The sequence below is a fragment of the Marmota flaviventris genome, chromosome 7 (assembly GCF_047511675.1).
Source record: "Marmota flaviventris isolate mMarFla1 chromosome 7, mMarFla1.hap1, whole genome shotgun sequence".
In the NCBI taxonomy this organism is placed as follows: domain Eukaryota; kingdom Metazoa; phylum Chordata; class Mammalia; order Rodentia; family Sciuridae; genus Marmota; species Marmota flaviventris.
In genome coordinates, this window is record NC_092504.1 from 51054795 (window position 1) to 51077762 (window position 22968).

General features: G+C 31.2%; 1 protein-coding gene across 4 annotated transcripts in view; it reads right to left on the bottom strand.

The window, feature by feature from the left end:
• Window positions 1-22968, bottom strand: part of Epha5 (EPH receptor A5) — a 332221-nt gene that overhangs the window by 283356 nt on the left and 25897 nt on the right. For all 4 annotated transcript variants that reach the window (XM_027947325.3, XM_027947323.3, XM_027947324.3 and 1 more), the window contains exon 2: window positions 19945-20009. In XM_027947325.3, coding sequence (XP_027803126.1) covers window positions 19945-20009 — 65 coding nt within the window. The remainder of the gene's footprint in view (window positions 1-19944; window positions 20010-22968) is intronic.

Sequence of the window (22968 nt, forward strand, 5' to 3'; positions counted from 1 at the left end):
CCCCCTTACAGCAGTTAAACAGTGTATTTTCTTTTTTTTATTTTTTAGTTATAGGTGGACACAATATCTTTATTTTTATGTGGTGCTGAGGATCAAACCTGGTGCCTCACTCATGGTAGGTGAGCACTCTACCTCTGAGCCTCAACCCCAACCCCTAAACAGTGTATTTTCTTTTGAAATCATAACAAAATGAGTCCCATTTGTTGTATCCCTCATAATATTTTAAATATCTTTAATAAATTTAAAGTGGATGTCCTTAAGGGAACCATCGATTTAAAATAATTCCATAAATAGAGGAACTACAAATTCAATGACTAAATTGTCATTTAAAACTATTGCTATTGAATAAATATCATCATTGACACAGAAGGAATGACCACCTGATATCTCAGTGTTTATTATATGATTATTTACATTAATTATAACACCAACAAAATTTAAGATTAAAAGAAATAAATTTTATCTCTTATGATAGAACATACTAAATTTTAATAGTACACAAACATTGAATATAAAACATATGGAACTTTGTTTAGAAAAGTCTTCTAAATGTATTAGTAAATTAAGATAATAAAAGAGAAGGCCATGTGAAGAGACTTGTTGTGCCTCAGGGATCTGCTTTTGTTTTGCTTTTTTCTTACATTGCTGATTTATCAAATAAAATATATACCATGGAACTTGCAGATTTTCACATGAGTATAATGAAACCTCATCTATCAATTTTTTTTTCACACTACATATGTACCTCTTTCATGTGTAAATGCAATCCTACTACTCATGTAATACAAGAGGTTAGTAAGATGTCATGTTCAAGAATATTAAGATGTCAAATTTTAAGCAGTGTTTAATATTTCTTTCCTATTCTCCTATGAGATAAGTCAACATTCTCATCTGTAGAAAGATTTAGTAATTGACCTAGTTGACATAATTCATAAAAGGAGGCCATTGCAAAAATGAGCTAACCTTAAAAATTTCCTTGTCACTGTGGTGAAATTGCCCACAATATAAGATTAATTGATTCAATTCATAGTTTAAATAGATAAAACTAATTTCAGTATTATTCAATCAATACAACCAACTTCTAGGTCCCAGGATATAGTTTTTGAGAGTTATTTTCATATGTATTCAAATAATATATTTCAATAAATGTTAATATATGTCTAAGTCACACTTTGAGAAACAACTTTGCATTTAGAAAAGTGACTGTGTAAAACATGGCTTAATATTTAAATCTGCCACTGGCAATGGAAAAACAAAATATATTAATTTAATACAATATCAAAATATGCTTTTGAACGTTTGAGTTATAACCATTGTAATAAATGCTGTGATATCCTAGAATATAAGCCCTTTTCATTATTTTAAAGAGTCCATAGAAAATATGACTATTAGCTAACTCCTTATTTAAATCAATTATTTAAATATTTAGAATTGAAAGTTTTAAGTTCATTTTCTTATAAATCTTCAAAGTACTTGTATTGCTTTATGTATTTAATTGTATAATTATATGATCACCAGTTCTATAATTCATTTAAACAAGTCAATGAATGCTTGTTTCATGTTTTCATCCTGATTTTTTAGCAAAAGTCTAGCATTTGGTTGACCAGACAATTACATGTTGGATGAATGTATGAACAAATAAATATACAACTATATCAAGAAATGAAGTTCAAAAGCATGATTTCTGCTGTTATATGCAAACTTACATGAATTAAATCCAAATTATACTTAGAAAACCTACTTGCTCATGTGTGATGCAGTAGATTTAGGGAAAAGAACTGGATTTTACAAAGTTGCCTTCTCTTATACATGGAGCAATATATGAGATTATATAAATTTCTATTTAGAATATAATATAAGCTTTATAAATTATTTCGTTTTCCCTTAGGTAAATTAAAAGTGAATTTTATTGGCCCCCTTGTAAGAAGTAGATCTGAACTCCTCTCCAACCATAACTTAGTCTAGGTCACTACATCTCTGTAATGAAAATACAGAACAAGCCTGATCTGGCCCATCCAATATATTAGAAACTCTAGGATGTAATTCTCAGGGACAGGCTAGCTAGCTGTTATTATGGTACCTTAGACAAATTTTTCAGGCATGTGTAGGAACGTGATTCTCAGTTATTGCTCTATGTGCCATTAAAATTAATTTTTAAAAGATACTTCTGTATTCCTATTTCTCTATATCACAGCATTCAGATAGGTTTTACAAGAAATACAAGTTCTTTTTTTAATTAAAATATTTCTGAACCTGCACTTTGCTGAGTATTTTTGCATGATCACATTTGTAAATGCTAAAGATGATTGCTGATCAAATCATTTGAGAGAACCTGCATTCTCTTTAATATATTAAATAATCATTAAATAATCGGTAAAATACAGCAGGTACAGAAAACTATTTAATTCTATTTAATTTAATATTTTCCAAGCTTACTTAATTCCAAACCCCTCTGGAATGCTTAATTCCTGTTTTTAGACAATTTTTGGTAAAACGTCATTGGGAAATACTTCCATCAATTCAGAAATGTTGTCACTCTTTAATTATTTATATCTCTAAATTGGTCTTGTTTATAAATGCATAACTACTTGATGGAATGTGTCATTTGAGCAACAGAAAGATCTCTCATGTTAGCATTGCCTTTTCTGTGTCTGACCACATATACCTTTTTGAAAAAAACAGAAATCAGCAAGTTAGCACCTAGCTTGGTAAACTTCACCAAATCCACACTTCAATGCTACAACCTTACCAGTCCACATAGAACTGCAAATATGATTTCTTCTTTCAACTATGAATTATTTCTAGTGTTAACAATTTTGTAAATATTATAATTGGTTATCATGTCAGATTATAAATCAAAGTCACAGCAGTATAAGCATAAACTTTAGGCATTCTTAAGAATCTTAAAAATTATTAACAACACTTTTAATAGATAAGCAAACTGAGATAACTATAGTTTTTGATAACTCACAAATTTAACTCAGCATGGACTCAAGTTGTTTGTATTGTTTCCTTTTGTTGATGCTGCTGTTTTTGTTATATGATTTTCATAGTTTCACATTACCTGATATCTGGCCTGTCTAATAAGGAGGATGTGGGGAGGCTGCATATGAAAACTTCACTTCAATATTTTACTGATTGCATACATGATATTGTATCTTCATTCTCATTCTACTTTCAAAAGACAACACAATAAATGTACATGTCAGGAATGAACTTCAGTACGCTAATGAATAATGCTACCATAAAAATTACTGATGACTGGTAGAAGGCACTGTCAACATCTGATGACATGATGGCTGCTTTTAACCTTCCAGGTTAATGACACTGCAATACCTCATTTTGGAGCCACATTAAATTTTCTGATACTAGGGTTAAAATTATATATGGTATTTTGATCATAATAACTTCAATCTGTATATTTTAAAAATATCAATGAGCTCAAAAATTATAAGAGGACATAAATGCAGTATACTGTCACTACTGCAAATTGCCTTTAAGTTTTTTCATTTTTCAGTCTGGTATTAAAATAAGGCAAACAGTTAGCCAGAGATGCCTGCTTAATGAAGTGAATCTTTTAGGATTATGCTCATGGTTATGCTTTTAATTGTGCAGATTAGAACAATTTGTAACACAAACTGAATTATCTTGCATTATTTGAATAATTTGTGATCACATCACACCTTGTGATTCATCAGCTTATCACACATTTGCATTTTATAATCAACTGGAGTCCATGCACATCTAACTATACTACAAAACTTTGCTTACAATAAAACTTTTCCCTACGGCTTTGTTGGCTGCCCTGTCCTGATGTACACAGTGTAGAATAACGCAAAGGATTAAATCAGACATAAAGAATATACACACCATTTAAATTATCTGTGTCCTAGAGCAAATTTTAAGAAATAAGGCTAAATTGGAATATATTTTTTCAATGAGTGTAGATTCATAAACTACATTGTTAAATATTCCTAATAATGTTTTGGGAATGTTAACATCATGTAAGGTAATTCCACAAAAGAAAAGCAACATAAACAGTGAGTAAAGGTTGCTGTCCTCTTTTGTCTCTGTATTTTTGTATCTAGCTTGCTTCTAAGCAGGAGACAACTTTAGATGCAGCATAGGGACTTGCAGAACAAGGTCAGCAATCACAAGGGTGATTTTCTGAGGCTCTAAGGAAACAGTGAGCTAATAAGATGTTATTAGTATTATTCCTACTTGTAATAACTGGTTATAGAAAGGAGTATAAGATCATTTTGCTGACAAAATAGCACAGAGAAACAGAGGTATTTGTGTTATAGAAAAGAACAATGATAAGTAAGAGAGAATCAGTGACTGTCACAAAAGGCAAAATGTACAAATAGTGGGACAAGTATTATTATGATTTTAAATAAATCAAATAGGTCACTCAAATAAAATTGAGTGCTGTGTAAAATTCATACATATTGTATAGATCAGAATTTAGAGAATGGTGAAAATTATACACTGTAACAACCATTTCATTGCAAATTTAGATGATAAAATAATTCACATTGGTAACCATTTTTATAACTAAATAAAATTGACATGGGAAAACAACTTTATACTTGTGGAAATGCTGACTCATCAGAATTTCTAAAAGACACTAATTGGAATGAAGCCTAGGTAGTATTCTTTTTCTTTTTCCTTTTTTTAAAAATATTGATCTTACTGCAGAGCTGTCTATCACAGCCTCAGGAACACTTTCTGTGCATGATTCTGTCCTCTCCCCACACCCATCTGGAGTTGGTGCATCAGTGATCGACAGCTTAACCATGTAGAATCATCATAATCTTTCTATGTGCAATCTAAAGTATTCCCAGTCAGCATAAACTGGTCTATTTAATATTAATATTAATATAAGATGTCAAAGTTTGAACTGTACAGAAGTCATGGGCAAAGTGAGGCAAAGAAATCTTTTTTTTTTTTTTTTGCAGAGAGAAAAATAAAGAAATAACTGGACAGAAACAGGTACCTGAGAGTGAAGAAAACCACTGTGGGGTTTACCACAGGAACTTGCTCAATCCATTGGTACCATTATTCTAAAAATTCAATTGACCTGAGTTAACTTGACTTAATTTTTCTGAGTTAACAGTGAGTTCCTTTCTTTGCCTTAAGTTACTCAGTTTATGTTACGTGCAACCAATTGAAATTTGACAGAATAATAAATAATAAGCTATATTTGAGTGAACAACTTACATACTTCTTGCAAACTATTTCAATAACTTTTTAATTAAATATTCCCCCATACCAAGACACTTTAGGATTAAAATAGGAACAAAAATTATTTCAAAGGTCAAGCTTATTGAGTATATGTCGATCATTGTACCCCTGCTCTAGATCAGGGTACAGAATGGTTTTCAAATGGTAAGTACCTGCTGCATTGAGTAAATACCAAAATCAAAACAACAGAAACCAAGTGGAAGAATAGTAACATCACACATTCAGTGCTTACCATGTCCAGGCATTGTGCTAAACCCTGCATGATTATCTCATTTTAATCCTTAAAATAACTTGTTTAGTAAGTAGTATTTTATATAATTTATAGATACAAAAAATGGAGAAACAGATTAACTAGATTGTTATATGTCATATAGTGAGACTTGAAACAAGAATTTGGGTCTGGATTAGTTTATTTCATTGTCTCTATGTTAATTATACTGCCTCTTAGGAGACAAATATTTTTATGTTAGTAATTTGGATTAAACAATGGAAAATCTGTATGTATGTTTATACAAGCCATCTATTTAAAAATCTAGGAAACAAGAATCAAAATTTATCTATTTTAATAGTTGAGGAGAGGAACTGAATCCAGTTTACAACTGTAATCTCAGCGCTTAAAAAATGCAAACTTTGGATAAAATAATTTGTATAATTCAATAAAGTTATCTTGGCACAGCCTTATATGACACAAAATAAACAGAAATCTCTATATCCAAATTTTGATATTTTGTTTTGATACTGAGTACTAATTCCAGGCTTGCTTTACAGAACTACATTCCTAATATGTTTCATTTTTAAAAATTTTGGACAGATTCCCATTAAATTGCTGAGACTGGTCTTGAATTTATAAGCCTCCTCCCTCAGTCTCCCAAATTGCTAAGATTACAGTTGTGTACCACTTTGCCTGGCTAAATTTTGACATTATTATTTTATTTCATTTTTAGCTAAAATAATCATGCATCCTTTTGGAAAAAAATAATCAATAACTAGCACACCTGTAATCCCAGCAGCTTTGGAAGCTGAGGCAAGAGAATTGAAAGTTCAAAGCCAACTTTAGTAACTTAGCAAGGCCTCAAACAATTTTGCAAGACCCTGTCTCAAAATTAAAAAATAAAATATAGGCTGAGGCTGTTCTTCAGTGTTTAAGCACTCCTGGGGTCAATCTCCAGTAGAAAAATAAATACAAACATACATACATATATGCATACACATAAATTATCAACAACTGTCTAAAGAGTTAGACAACTATTGTGTATCAACCAGCAACAGATATGTTTAATGTCAATTTATATTTGAGGCATAGTAATTTGGAATAAACTTAATGGAAAATTTGTATGTATGTTTGTGAAAGTTGCATACTTAAAACTAAAGGTAAATAAAAAATATCTTTAGAGCAGCTCATGGTATTCACACAAACAATGAGTAGCACTACAAATATCTAATTTTCAGTGTGTTCGATACATAACAAGTGCTACATTGATTCAGCCTAGAAAGTGGTCACTCTTCTAGGTAATAATGAAAGGTTTCATGTTGTATACTTTGAGCTGGGCTTTGAAAACAATTAGCATTAAGATGGGCTGCATGGAGAGTGAGAAAGAGTATTTAAAGCAATTTGTACAAAATGCTAGAGGTAAGAATTTATATAAATCTTTTGAGGAGTTTGGAAGACAGAAATCAGTTCATTTGGGAGAAAGTGTGATGAGATATAAGATCACAAAGACAGCAGTGGCTTGGCTCCAAAGGACCAAAATTCCAGGGTGAGCAGTTTGGACCATCATTTTCTACATTAGTGCAAGCACTGAATAGCATAAAGGGGAAAAAAGACGGAGAACAAGGCAATGAATAGTAAAAGCCTCGGAAAACTTCAAACACGAGAGGAGTCTTGAGCATTCTCTCTCCCCCTGCTGCCTTTAATGGAAATAATCAACAGGAATGCTGGATGATTACAGTATATTTTTTCTCTGTGGGAGAAGGAGATTATGTACTCAGAACCATAAAGCATTTGCTTGCAAAATTAATTCAAATTGACTTGCATGGGAGCACTGTCATATGAATTGAAAACAGCTGAAGGATGGTTTAAAAAAAAAGATACTGATAAACAGCAATCAAACCACTTGGAAAAATACCTGGTGCTTGGGCTCCAGGGACCTCTTCAAGGCCTAGATTTATTTAATATCTTCATTAATGAATGGGAAGATGAGAGCAAAAGAAAATCATTATATTCACATAAGGAAAGTGATACAAATATCAATGAAATCAGAGAATTTTTTTTCAGATGAAAAAGAACTTTAGGCCCAGATTTTGCATGAACTACATCATTTGGCCAATAATTATCTAGACAAAGACCTACAAATCCCCTTATACTACATAATAGGGAAAATAAAAAAAAATATATTAGTATCCAATATGAAAGAAGTGGGAATTATAATGGGAAATGGTCATTTGGTAAATGCATATGCACAGATACCTCACATCAGAGGTGAAGTAACAGTAATGTGTACATTATTCTTCAGAAATGAACTGGAATCTGTTTGGATTTATGAATACAAACTTGGAAAAAGCAATTCAAAGAAGAAACAAATCACAAGAGCTGGATGTAAACTTAGGCAAAGTAATGAGTATGGAATCTGTACACACTGCAACCCCCAGGGGGAAACAATTGATGAGGTTTGGACAGAGGGAAGAAGATTTCACAAAATGATCTACTAACAGGGAGGAAGAGAACTCATCTCTGAGCTATATTTTCCTACAAGAAGTAGAATGCAATTTAGAATCAAAATGGAACATTTAGGTATCCAGTTGCAGCTGGGATAAAGAGAAGGGTTCATTTTCCAGCTTATGCATATAAGTTGCCCTATAATGTGGAGAAAGTGTTTTTGGAGCTGCTAGAGAAATAAATACTCACATTATTTCATAATGACTTTAAATACATAATTAGATTGAACCTAGTGAACAAATACATGTCAATCCTGTTTTGCAAAAATATACTGTGACTACTGTTAATTCATTCCACATACTGTCAGATATCAAAAACCAAATACAACATTTGCCTCATATGCGGAACCAAAGCTGGACATTTTAAAGAACTTCCTTCATAATTGCTAAGTTTACATGTGGGAAATCTAAATGCAAAATTTTGTGTCTTCTAAACATCAGTGTAGGCTTAATGACTATGTTGAATTCCTTAAATTATTTATCTTAATTACCATACAGATTGGATGTGCTTTTTTGTTGTTGTTGTTGTTGTTTTAAATGAATATAAAGCTACTTTGGATCAGGCATGTTTTTCATTACAGTAGCAGTTGCATTATAAATTATAATATCCATTCCCTTTAGGATTCTTTTCTATCACTGTCCAAGAAAAGAGCTTTTCTATATCCACTAATGTGTTCTTTTTTACCCACTTCAGCATTACTTTAATCTTTATTAGCCTCTCCATGCTTGGTGTAGGCCTCAGTGCTTGTCATTATCTTTATTCTCCTTCAGTAGGTAGCAAAGCCAAAATGCAGGTCTGGCAAGTCACTCTGATCCTGATCCTAAGCAAAATTTAAGAGGGGAGAAGTGTTCAAATATTTCTCCTAATTCTTTGTCTTTATTTTTGAAGTCATGAAATCTTTCTCTTTCTCTCTCTCTCTCTCTCTCTCTCTCTCTCTCTCTCTCTCTCACACACACACACACACACACACACACACACACACACGAAATCTGAGCATCAGGATGGAAAATTCAGTTTAATTTTTCTTGATTCAGAAGAAACCACAAAAGATATTAATGATGTATTCACTGTCCATTTTGAGTAATCTAAAATCTGGGCTATCTCTAACTTAAAAATATGTGCACAGATTTTTTTCTCAAAGAATTTAGAATATAGAGCAAAGTAACAATGAAACAAGAAAATCCCTAAACACCTGCTTTGACATAATAACTATGTTGGGCTATTTTTTAATTTTTTTTTTTTTATTTTGGGGGCAAAGATGAAGCTATTCTGTTTCACTTTAAAACAAATATGACTTCAGTCAATATTCTAAAGTCTTCCTCAAATGAATAAATTACTCTGAATGATTCTAATACTCTTCAGATCACCGTAAGAAAAGATTAAAATAATGTTTATTCTTTTTATTTGACTGGGAGATGAAAATATAGCAATAACAAAAGTAGAGCTTGCAATACAACTCAGAGGAGATGCTCAGGGGAGTGTAGAGGCTTCCCCACTGTGTGCTCCAGGAAGTATAGAAAGCCCAGGGGGAAAAGGCTGTTTCCACCAAATCAAAGGAGGCAGGTGTACTTTGTGCCATCTGTAACAGCAGCATATGGAAATAAAAAGCAACGGTGGAATTTCAAAGACTAAGTGCATAACCTGTTCTAAACAAAAAATTTACACATTAATTTTATTCTCCTATGAATAAGTTTTGAAGCACTTGCTGAGAATTTCCAAAACAATGATGTTTATATCCATGCTTAGATTACATAGATTAATCAAGATTAAATGTTCCAGAGGGTGACTGAAATAACTTTAGAGTAATTTGTAGGATGCAAAATATATCTGCAGGGTGTATACATGTCAGTTGGTAAAGCTGTGAATATGAGATTGGCAGTTTAAGGGTAGAAAGAAAATGAGAGAAGAGTCTTAAGTGATAAAATATTTATTTCAGAAACAGTCTTTGGGTTACCTGTTATTTAGCAAAATGATTATAACAGAAAATTGAGACCAGTGTATTGCTGTGAGGTTTGTTAATCTATTCTAAATACTTTGATCATTGTAACTGAAATGAGATTATTTGAAATATAACTTTTGCATTTAAATAAAATATTTAATATATTTAATTTTATATATTTAATAAATATTTTAATATTTATATATTTATTTTTTTTAATTTTTTTTCCTAAAGTCTGGACTTAGAATTTGCTATGATATATTTGAGAAAGTGGGGTTTGTAGAAATGGAGTTCTTAAGTTTATACACAGAGTTAATTCAAATATTTTTTTTTAAAAATGGCATACAACAAAATAGTAAAATATTCCATTATGAAAATGAATGCATCATCAATCCAGAAAAGACAGGGCAGTCTTTAATACATATTGTAAGGTAAAGGATGCCAAAATAAAAAGGCTACATACCATGTGCTTATATCTGTATAACATTCTAGAAAATGCAAAGCTATTGAGACAATAAAAATAATAGTATTTTTCAGGGCTGAGTGAGGAGAAGGGATGAATGGCTGGAGCATAGAGTGCTTTGAAGGCAATAAAACTTTTCTGGGTGATTCTACATTAGTAAATAAATGTCATAAGATATATGTCAAAATCCACAGAATGTACAACAGGAGTGAATGTTAATGTGAACTATGTAAATTACGTAATAGCTGAGTATCAATGTTGGCTCATCATTTATAACAAATGTACTCCATAAAAAGCTGTATATTAATTGTAAAAACAGAGCTGGGAGGAAGGTGAGGTCATACTCAGGAACTCCTTATGTCTTCCGTTGACTTTTCTGCACATTTAAAAATAAAGCCTATTAACTTAAAAAAAAATAAAATGACTCTGAAGTTTACAAATATCTTAAAATAAAATGTGGTGAAAATGTAAGGAATGAAGGGATGAATCTCAAGTCCTCCTTATCTTGTAGCCCCATCACTAGAATCTATTGTTAGAACTGTGTTCTAATTGGTAAAGGCTGGAAAAATTTTGTGAATTCCAACATGATTTTGTTTTAAAAGCTCAACCTGGAAGATAAAAATGTGTTTACTCAAATAAGCAATGAAATTTAGAAATGAAATTTGAACTATCATAATTTATATTAACTGAGCCTGAAGTCAATCTGTGTTTTGCCTGTTTTTCTTTTTACAATAAGACATCAGACTTTCTATTTCTTGAATGGTTTAGGGATCACATTATACATTAAATACATTATCTTATTTTGTCCAAAAAAAACCACTATGAGATATATGACATTGTAGCTACCCTCCCTGCTTAACAGATAGGAAAACTAAGATTCAGAAAAGCCCATTAAGTTATAATAAATTAGAAAAGAATGAATACAATCTGCACTGTCCCATTTAAAACCTTCTCTGAGGTGAATTTCTTCTCCAGCATCAATTCTTCCATTGTGCTAACTACACTACAAAACCTTCTCCTGTCTCTGAAGACATTAAATTTTACCAAAGCTCACTTCCAGTTTCAGATAACTACTCCTAGAAGACCTGGGATTGAGTCAGATTCAGTCTCTTACTAAGTGTATAATCTTGGGTACATTACTCACCTTTAGTAGCCTCATTTTCCTCATCTACAAAAAGAATTCTAATTACCTCTTTGTGCATTGCCCTTGTTAGGATTAAATGTTAACTACGTATATACATATTTAAATGTTAACTACATATATATGGAATTGGGAATATATGTTAGTCACATGTATTCATGACCTTGAAGTGTGTGTGTGTGTATTATGGCAGGACAGAATTAAAAAGAACCATATAACGACTCATGTGTGACTCCAGAACACATGCTTTTCCTAAATATATTATGAACTGCTTTAGTGACCTTGAACAAATATTGTCACCTCTTTAACACTTTTGCACTTACATGGAGAGAAAAGATAAGAATAGTAAACATTTTATTTATCACCTGTTCTCTGATTACTCATTCACAGAACCATGAGCTCACTCAGGCTCCAGGAAGTCAGGAATTTTGTACAGGAGTGATGGTTATATATTCAGAGCTCAATAAAAGTCTGTTGAATGAATAAATGCAGAAAATTTACATAAAATCTATTGTGATCTAGTACTTCTAGGTATGTCTGGAATGAAAAAGGGAAGAAGAGTTAAATTTACTACCATAAAGTGCCCACAGGCGTGCATACACACACACACACACACACACACACACTCACAAACTGTGGATCCCATATACAATGACTAGAAAGGACATTCTAAAGCCCAGATTCAAATGATGTGTCTTAGCTAAGGTAAATTCTAAAACACAGACTAGAAGGAAAAAATTTCAGCATGTACTCAGCAGAGAAAAAAATTAAAGTTCTTTCTAAAACAAAGGAAATCTGGATGCCTGTGCAAAACCGAAATAATAACACTTCAACAGTTACAAAGGGCACATACGGTTAATTTAAATAAATGAGAGTGTTAGGTGAAAAGAGAGTCATATAAGAGAATTTGCTTAATTTCTTTAAACTGTAGTTTTCACTACAATTAGGACTATTGAGGTCATGGAAATCTTTTTGATGTGGCTTTCTAAAACATCTGAATAAACAGAGAAACTACAAATTCAAATTCTATATGGAATCCTCCAATTTTTAAGCACTAACAATAAATTCATAAATGCACACTTATGTGCAAAAACAAATTAACAAACTAAATACCTTATGGACTGATGGAACTCTTGGTATGAAGACAATAGAAACACAGAACAAAAGTCAATAAAAGAAAAAAAAAAAACATTTATTGGCTGCCAAATGTGCCAATCTGTTTCCTGGATCACACTTGTTTAGTCTTTATTGTAAAACTACACCTAAGTAATTTATGCTCCATTTTATAAAATATATATATTTTATATATTATATATATATTTTTTTATAAAATATACATATATATATATATATATATATATATATATATGAAAAAAGTTATCCTTTCAATAAATATTTATTCAAGTTATATTACAAGTCAGGAACTGAGCCAAGTTTTGAAATACAGTAGAATGGTAAATATGAAATAGCTATGAATAGCAGAGAAGCTTATAATATAATGAAGAGGATAAACACACACAAAACACACACAAAAAGCATTATGGTGAAATGATTGTTTCTAACATGTGTATGGCATGTTAGAAACAATCATGACAATGAGGATACAATAACAGTGTTTCCTTTATATCCTTGCCTAATTCTTAGACCTAGACTTGAAGAAGTGTTCATTTCTTTAATCAGTCTGAGAAATAAAGAATTCATCCCTGTTATGGTTTGGATATAAGGTGTACCCCCCAAAGCCCTTGTTTTAATGCAGGAATACTTATAGATCAAATTATTAGGTTATGAGAGTTATAACGCAATCAGTGAATCAACTGACATGGAGATAACTGTATACAGGTAAGGTATGGCTGGAGGTGGATCACTAGGGGTGTGCCCTGGAATGCTGCATTTTCCCTGTAGCCCCTTTTCCCCTCTCTCGTACTTCCTGGCTCCCATGAACTGAGCAGCTTCCCTCTGTCATGCTCTTCCATCATAATGTTCTGCCTCACCTCAGGCTCAGAGCAAGGGAGCTGGCAAACCATGGATTTAATCTCTGAAACTGTGAGCCAAAATAAACTTTTCTTCCTCCAAGTTGTTCTGGTCAGGTATTTTGATCACAGTAACCATAAGCTGACTAAATTGGTACCAAGAAGTGTGGGGGTCCTTGTGGTGAAAAACCTGAAAATGTGGTTCAGTCAATTTTGAAACTGGTTTGCAAGAGGAGTTTGGAGATACAGGCTGGAGAAGCCATAGAATGTTCTAAAAAGATATTAATAGGGAATTCTTGTGAGAAGCTGTGAACATGAATCCAACGTTGTAAGAGAAACCCCTGTGATAAAGAGATGTCAGCAATATGATCATCCACTAACAAAGGTGCTGTGTGAGAACAAAGCCAATCTAAAGGAGGGCACATGCACTATCACCAGCAAGATCAAAGATATGAGGCTGCCAAAGTCCTTTGGAGATCACATCTTGCCACTATATGCTACAGATGGCAGATGTGGAGATGCAGAAAATGTTTGCCCAGCTGATTTTCAGGCTAGCCTTGGTCCTATCCATTCTTTCAATACCCCTAGGCCTCCCTTTTGGAATGGGATTGTATATTGGATTTAGGCAAGTTGCTTTTGATTTTTAAAGGTGCTCACAAGCAAGACGTTGCCTTCAGTCTCCAAGGAGACTTTGAATTTGGACTTTTGGACAATGCTGAAACTGTTAAGACTGGGGACTCTTAGGAATGGACTAAATGCATTTTACATTGTGAAATGTACATAAGCTTTTGGGGTCCAGAGGATTAATGTTATGATTTGAATATGAGGTGTCCCCATAAAATTCCTATGTTAATTAAAGAATATTCAGAGGTGAAATTATTAGATTTCGAGAGCTGTAGCATAATCAGTTCAAACTGACTAGGTAGAAACTATAGGCAGGTAAGGTATGGTTGGAAGAGGTAGGTCATTTGGGGTGTTCCTGAAAAGGTTCAAATTTTCTGCATCCCCTATCCCCTCTCTGCTTTCTGAACACCATAAGCTGAGCCATTTTTGTTTCCTCCCCATACCTCTATGCCATGATGTTCTGCCCCACAGCAATGGAGTTTGCATACTATTGGCCGATCCTCTGAAACCATGAGCTCAAAATAAACTTTATTCTTTCAAAATTTTAAAGTCATGTATTTTGGTCACAGTAAGGGAAAGCTCACTAACACAATCCCTAAGAACTGACATTCAGGAGAATAATCTGAAAAAGTGAAAAAAATATATTACCTTCAATCAAATATTCACATATTCACTTCTTTACTTTATGTGGTTTTAAATTCCCACAACACTAATTCAACTTGTGTGTGTGTGTGCACAACACACACACACACACACACACATACACACACACCTGACAATATGCCAGACCGTATCCTCACTATTGGGAACAGAATGTCTTCTCTGATATGCGGAAGCTAATTCCCAATAAGGGGAGTACTAAGGAAGAATAGAGGTACTTAGGATTAGATAGAGGGGAATGAAAGGAGGGGAGGGGTTAAGGGGTAAACAGGATACTAGAATGAATTGGACATTATTACCCTGTGTCCATATATGATTGCATGACCAGTATAACTCTACATCGTGTACAACTAGAAGAATGAGAAGTTATATTCCATTTATATATAACGTGTCAAATGCATTCTACTGTCATGTATAACTAATTAGAAAAACAAAACAAAACAACAACAAAAGACTGGTTCATCTTAGACCAGGAATACTATTTAGAGGAAGAAAATTCATCGAATATTACAAACCTTAATTAGCTTTTCATTAAAACATAAAACAATAATAACAGTGTCTCTAGAATAGACTTCATCACTTAGTACAGAGCAAATATTTCTTGAAATAATAAAGCAGTAAAATTAAGTTATATCAGCCTTTCTCAAGGATATGACCCTTGCCTTGCTCAATTTGATATGAATTATAGAATAGGCATAATATCTTATACAAAAGTAACACTAAAGGATATCTATTAAATAAAAAATATACTTTTTTAAAAACTATGTTAACATGAAATTGATACAATTTTAATTTGAGATGAAATGATTGCAAAATAATTTCTTGTCTATGAAAAGATAAATAGGAGCACTGTGTTCTTTTTACTGAAATACAGTTAATGTGTCCCATAACCAGGTTTCCGTGAAAGATGAATCACATATATGATGGTGGTCCCATAACATTATATTGCCCAGTGACATCATAGCCTAAGTTTAGTTTGTACAAGTACACACATGATGTTAGCACAATGATAAAATCATAAAATGGCACATCTCTCTGTATCTCCATCATTAAATGATGCATGATCAAACTACATCAAATCATAAAACTATATTATAAATAAACTATTCTAAAACCAACTGTTAATAAAATGCATACATCAAATTTAAGGGAATATATATAATTTGTAAGATTATGCTTCACTCTGAAAGTGAAGTAAAGAGAAAGAAAAAAATTAAAGATAAATAAAGATATAGTTCTTTTGGAAAAAATGGTTGGGTTCCATATGAGAATAATCTACGATACTATTTCCAAAAGGAAAAAAATATTTATTTTTGATAATTATACTCTTGCAGATTTAATTTACGTGAGAAGGTCTTGATTCTCTCCTCATTTTTGAAGGACAACTTTTCTGGATATAGAATTTTTGCTTTGACAGCTTATCATATTTTGAATATGTCATTCCACAGCCCTCTGCACCCCGCTGTTTGTAATAAAAAATAGCCATTAATAATATTGAGTATTTATTTTATATGATGATAAGTTTCCCTCTCAGTGCTTTTAAAATTCTTTTTCTTTGGCTTTGGATCATTTAACCATGGTTTACTGATGGATTTGTTTGAGTTTCTTCTACTTATGTTTGTTGAACTTCCTAAATATGTGTTTTAATGTCTCATCAAATTTGGAAAATTTTTATGCATTAATTTTTTTGAATTTTATTCAGATCCTTCTGGCCTCTATTTCCTGCTACTCCCATTATATCTGTGCTGTTCCTCCAAGTATCTTATTTTTTTTACTTTTCCTCATTATTTTTCCTTTTACTTTCTCTAATTGGATCTCAATGGTTCCATCTTTCAGTTTATTGATTTTTCTTTCACCATAATCTGCGGATAAGCCCCTGTAATATATTTTTATTTCAGTTTTGATATATATTTCAACTCTAATTTCTTTTTTTAAGTATTTTCTATCTCTTTACTGACATGTTGAATTAGAAGAAACATCAATCTTATACTTTTTTCAGTTCTTTGGACACATTTTATTTTAGTTCTTTGAACATATTTTAAATTGCTAATTAAAGCCCTTCTCTAATATGTCAAATATCTGGGAATTCTCAATATAATTATATTGGTGGATTTCATCTTGTGTATTGATAAAATTTACTTATTTATTTACATGTCTCATGATTTTGTACTGAAATCCAAGCACATCAAATAATACAATGTGTCAATTCTGCAAGTTATATTCTCCCCTTATTGCAGGGCTCATTTTTGTTTGCTTATTTAACAACATCACTAAAGTAATTCTGTAAAACCTGTATTCTTTATCATGTGTAGCCATCAAAGTTGTTGTGCAATTTTATTAGCAGTTAATTGTTGGACAGATATTGAAAACAAAACAAAAAACCTCAGACCAATAAGTGTGTTTTGCCAGAGTATGTTTTTCAATTTTCTCATGACTTTTACTTAGGAAAAGAGCTGGGAAGCTCTTACTCCACAATTTTTGTTATTATCATTCACCTAGGATTATGTTGCTTATCTAATCATACTTGACACAAGCTACTCAAAATATGTTAAAAGTTAAAATACATACATATATATATATATATATATATATACACACACAGATATACATATATATCATTATAATTGTATTCACTGCAAACACTCATTTTCTTTAAATAAATTTCCATTATCTCACATTTAAATAACATTTAAAAACAAATATAATGTGTAGATACCACACATCTTCCTCACAGTTTGAAAACTATATACCATTCAACTCTTCTAAATTAACTAGTCTTTCTTCACTATTAACATCAGATATGTCTAAGGAAGCATCATGCATAAAAGGTTACAACAATCTTTAAAAAGATACATATTGTTTAAAAGACTGAAAAACAAAAACAGCACCAATCCAACAAGTAGGAAAAAAAAGAAAGAAAAACAAAACACACAGTAGTTGCAATGTTTGGAAAAAACTGAGCACTTATACAGAAGAATTTTATTTTTATAAACAAATCATTTACAAAATTGCATAATGTCCCCGCAAATTCCTAGTTGCAAGTGCAACCATACCAACGTACTTTAACTCTCATAGGTACAGTCTGTCAAAGCTTTTTTTGAATAACTTCTGAGTGGAAACATGAGAAAAACAGAAAACTAAATTCAAAGAGAATATGTCATATTTTCTCAGAATTCTAAAGAAAAATAATTTTTAATATGTCAGCCATCTTATTAGAAAAAGCATTTAAAATACATATTCAGTAACATATTTTTGACGTATAAAAGTATGGAGTACAAAAATACATTGTTAAGTACTTATTGATCATTGTTAGCCAGCATCTCTTTCTATAGGGGTGATGAAAGTAAAAACAAACAAACAAACAAACAAAAAAAAAAAAAACAGAACTCAAGAACAGGCAATAAGAAAAAAAGGAAAGATTACAAGAAAGTTAAAAAAAAGGAAGATCCTTAATGTAATATATACCATTAAGTTGACACTGACTATATCTGGATCACACATTTTTTTCTTTAGTTGCATAAAAAGTTCTTATACCTTAACACTCTACTAGTATTAACTTTTTACATCAAAATTCTAAATGCAACCATAACTTTGTTGCAGAAGTAGGGATTGAACACAGGACCCTGTACATGTCAGGCAAGCTTTATACCACTGAATTAACATCCCCAGAACATAACTATAATTTTTAACAAGAGAAAAGAAATTCCAGATTAGTGAAATAAAAAGAACACATATTGAATAGATGTTAACATATAATTATGAGTTAAAACAATACTACTTGTTTTACTTCCATAAAAATTTTCTTAGTACTGATAAGTATACCTTAGGACTGATTAGTATACCTGATTTTCTCAGTGATTTGAAAAACAAAAGTAAACAGTTTGGGCTCTTGGTATTGATATTTGAAGGTTGGTTACATTCCCTTACTTAAATTAAAATTAACCTTCCACATCATGTAAAATAATTTTAGTGTATATAATTTTTAAAGCTGATTGCATATATATTATAGTAAAAGTTTTAAATGTTCAAATTGTTTAAATGTTTTTCTTTAAATGAGGATTAAAAAATGTTATTTGTCTTTGTGATAACAGTTTGTTAGATTGTAACTACAGATAGCAAATGTTAAAATATTTAGTTATTAGTTAATACAAAGTTCCGTCTATATTGTTTTTAATGTAATATTCATGAAATAGATTTAATATTTTCAGTATAATATGATTTCATATGATATTATTTTTCTTATGTTTTCATATTGTACCTAATAGTACGGATATGTATTTAATTAAGCAGAAAAAAAATGAAGTACTTAATATAATCTATGAAGAAAGATTGTTAGTATTAAAAATGTTATATGCATATACAAATATTATATACTGATATACGCTATTCTATATGATTTTTATATACCCAAAAAAGGAAGAAGAAAATTTCATTTTCCAAATAAAATTTTGTATTATTCCAAGTTTTACAGAGTAAATCTGTCAGATCTAACATACTCTGTCTGCTTACATTAAGAATTACAAAGAATTTATATACCAAGAAAAAATACTTTGAGATTTAAAAAGACTTTTCTAATTTCTTTTACACAAAATATTAATTTGTAATATGCACCAATGAAGTAGAAAGCATTGTTAATTATAATAATCTTCCAATAAAACCATCTTTACTAAGCAATTTTCAGTAAAGAAAAATTCAAAATTGGAAAACAACCTCTGAATGCGGACCTAGCTGATAATCTGAAAAACATTTTAATTAATGGAATTTAGATGAATTTCCTATAGAATTTTCATTCCATAATTCTGCAAATGAAAAAAAAATGGTTCCAGGTTTGATTTAACAATGATTTTATACATATTAAATTTTATTTCCTGTACAATATAACCATTATAAGGCAATTCAGCAGAAAATTAAGTCCATTTTATATATAAATTAATTTTAAAAATTTGTTACTTACTTCAATGTTAAAATTTCCTGATGCTTGAACAACCTTTGTATCTTTTTATGGAGAAAAATACTAAGAGAGGAATATAATATAACTGATATTCATTGATTTGAAACTTCTTTCCCTATCACAATTCCCTTCTGTCTTAAGGAGCATATCCAGTGAATTTTCAACCTCCTGTGACTTTTAGCAATGATACATATGCATTTAGTTTAAGTTTAGGGGAAAATTTAATAAGATCTTACCCCATTTTTTGGAAAAGCAATCCATCCCAGGTCCCCCATAACAGTGCGTGAATCCAATAAATTCACTGAAAGAGAAATAACAAAAAGATGAGTGAGATATATAACAACAACAATAACAACATATCTGTATCTCTATTTTGATAGTGTTAGTATGGTGGTGCATGCATACCCAAGATTACAGCAGCACAATTCATAATAGCCAAACAATGGCACCAGCATAGGTGTCCATTAACACATGAATGGATAAAGATAATGTGGTACATACACACAATAGAGTTTTATTCAACCATAAAGAAAAAATGAAATGATGTCTTTTGCAGAAAAATGGATGGAACTAGAGACCATTATGTTAAGGAATAGGTCAAATCCAGAACGTCAAGGGTCATATATTTTCTCTCATATGTAGAAGCTAGAGAGGAAAAAGAAAAATAATTCAGAGGGAGATAAGTAGAGGAAAGGAACCAAGGGGAGAAAATTGGGGAAGGAGCGGGAGACATGCTGGGGAGTGATATGGACCAAAGTATATTGTTATAGTGTGTACATATATGAATATGTAAAAAAAATCCCATCATTACATTAAAAACATGTAAAAAAGAAAAGAACAGAAAAACATACACATTTATTGTGTAACTGAAATTAGATTAAGCTTTCATTGTGATGATCACAAGAGGTATAGTTTGTAGAAAATGTCATTGGAATATAAGAGAACAACTTATTTTCAATAAACAGAGAACATTTACAACAAAATATAAAAGGACACCATTACCTTAGATATTTTTTGCCAAATAAATGAAAAGTAGAAGATCAAATAATAAGAAAAATAAATAAATAAATAAATAAATGCCCACAAAAACTTTAGGACCATGTAGCTTGGCTAAAGGCACAATGTTTGGGGATTAAGCCACTACCATAAAATTGCAGCTAAATACACTTTATCTTCTTATGGAAAGTGCTTATGAAGCAATTAACAAATAATTTACATTATACAGCAATGAACTATTCCCAAGCTTATAACAGTGTGATATTATCTGAAATCTGTAATACAAATTGCAAGTTTAATTAAGAAATAAATCTACACACCCTTAAACAAGACAAGAAAACGATAGGAGTTCTTGGGGTTGTTGCTATAGTTAAGAGTCCACTGCATCCCTAAAGATGTCTTCTACTTAGATGTGACTAGAGTCTAAAATGTGCTTCATATAAAATTCTCTAATCTGTTATATCTGGAAAGCCTAAGATACTTAGGAATTCCAGAGTAGCAATCTAATATCATCATTATAAAGGAAGACATGGGTGAGTATATATGCAGACATGCACACAAACTTACACACAGAGATACACACACACGTACATACATACATATCCACATAGTCCTTGTACGCTGTCCCTGGGAAATCTTACTAGTTTAAAGAGAACTATCTAATCAAATGCTTTAGAACTGGGTCATAGTTCATTGTCTAAGTTATTATATTTATCTCATATGAATACATTTGGCCCACTGTACAACTGACTAACTTTGCATGAACATGGCATATGAATCCAAAAGGGAACCACATGGGTTATTCCTGGTAAGAAGTAGTGCAGTTTCATAAACCACATTCAAGAGCCAGAATCTTCAAAACATTGATTCTAAACAACAACAACAAAAAAAATTCTATCTGCCAATATAAACCTGGGGAACAAAAGAAATTATAGTTGATGGACTGGAAAATTTGTTGTCACACTTTATAAAAGAATATAAGATAAAATCATGACTGAGAATATTATGATCAAAATTAAAACTGAAATTTTGTACATGCTATAAAATGTATACACAAATATTTAGTCTTTATTATGCATCATTTTATTACAGTAGCCCAAATTAGTGGGCAAAGCAGTACGTTCGTGAATGTAAATCTTAAAAACTAAGTTAAAATTCCATAATAATACTAGTAACATTAAAATTAATCAGTAATTTAGAATTCTAGAACACAAAATATGCTAGTGTGGCGGAGGTTGTTATTGTTGTTCAATATATTTGTTTATCTCTATCACTACTTTTGAATTCTTCAACTACAGAAAATATATACTAAATAATGTTTGTATCACTTTGGTGTACTCAAAACATATTGCCTTCATGGAACAATAAAATCATTTGTGGAATTACTAATTCCTTAAAAGAAAGATGTCCCAAATGAAAAACCACTGTTTATTACCACAAAAACAAAAGCAAATCAACCAAAATTATTCTACTACTCTCTGAAATTGCAGATTCTATGAGTCAGGCCACTTCATATAATTTTTCAGTGAGATCCATATTTTTTCTTTTTGTTCTATTGTTGATTTTTCAGCTCTCTGTGGGAATAGGCTACATTAAACATAAATGTCCTTGTCCTCATTTTAGTTTTCTGGGACACTAGGGCTGTGTCTAGACATGACTAAGTACCAGGGGAGTGCAGAACCTAAATTGTTATGTTTATTCATTTTAATGATTCATTTGATTCATCTTTGATATTGAGCAGCAGTGTATCAGTGTAGATTAGATAAAGTAGAGCAAATCAGCAAACTAAGGGTGTTACTGTGACAGTAGTCAAATCAAATTTAATCCTGTGGTGGCAAATTGATGTGCATAGGAATTCCAGGAATTTGTAACTGGCCAGCCTGGTGAAACTACATGTCTTGTAAGTCTCTTAATAATATGTGAATTTGAAATATTCCCTATTACAAACAAAATTCCAAATGTCTTTTCAAAATTCTTTTATTGTCATCACTTGAATTAGCTTATAATCTACATGTTATTTTTATTTTATTTTATTTTTTTGGCTCAACACAGACAGGAAGTAAATCGATACTGAAATACACTACAAAATACATGAAAAAACTACAATAGAATTATATTCAATCTCATGATTTTATCAAAATGCTTTCTTGAGATAAATACATTAAATTTTTGTTCATAAAGTGCAGACTAAATGCTTTAGACCTGGAATAGTTCATCATATGTCTCAGAGAAAAATAATTAAAGTTTATATATAAATTTAAATA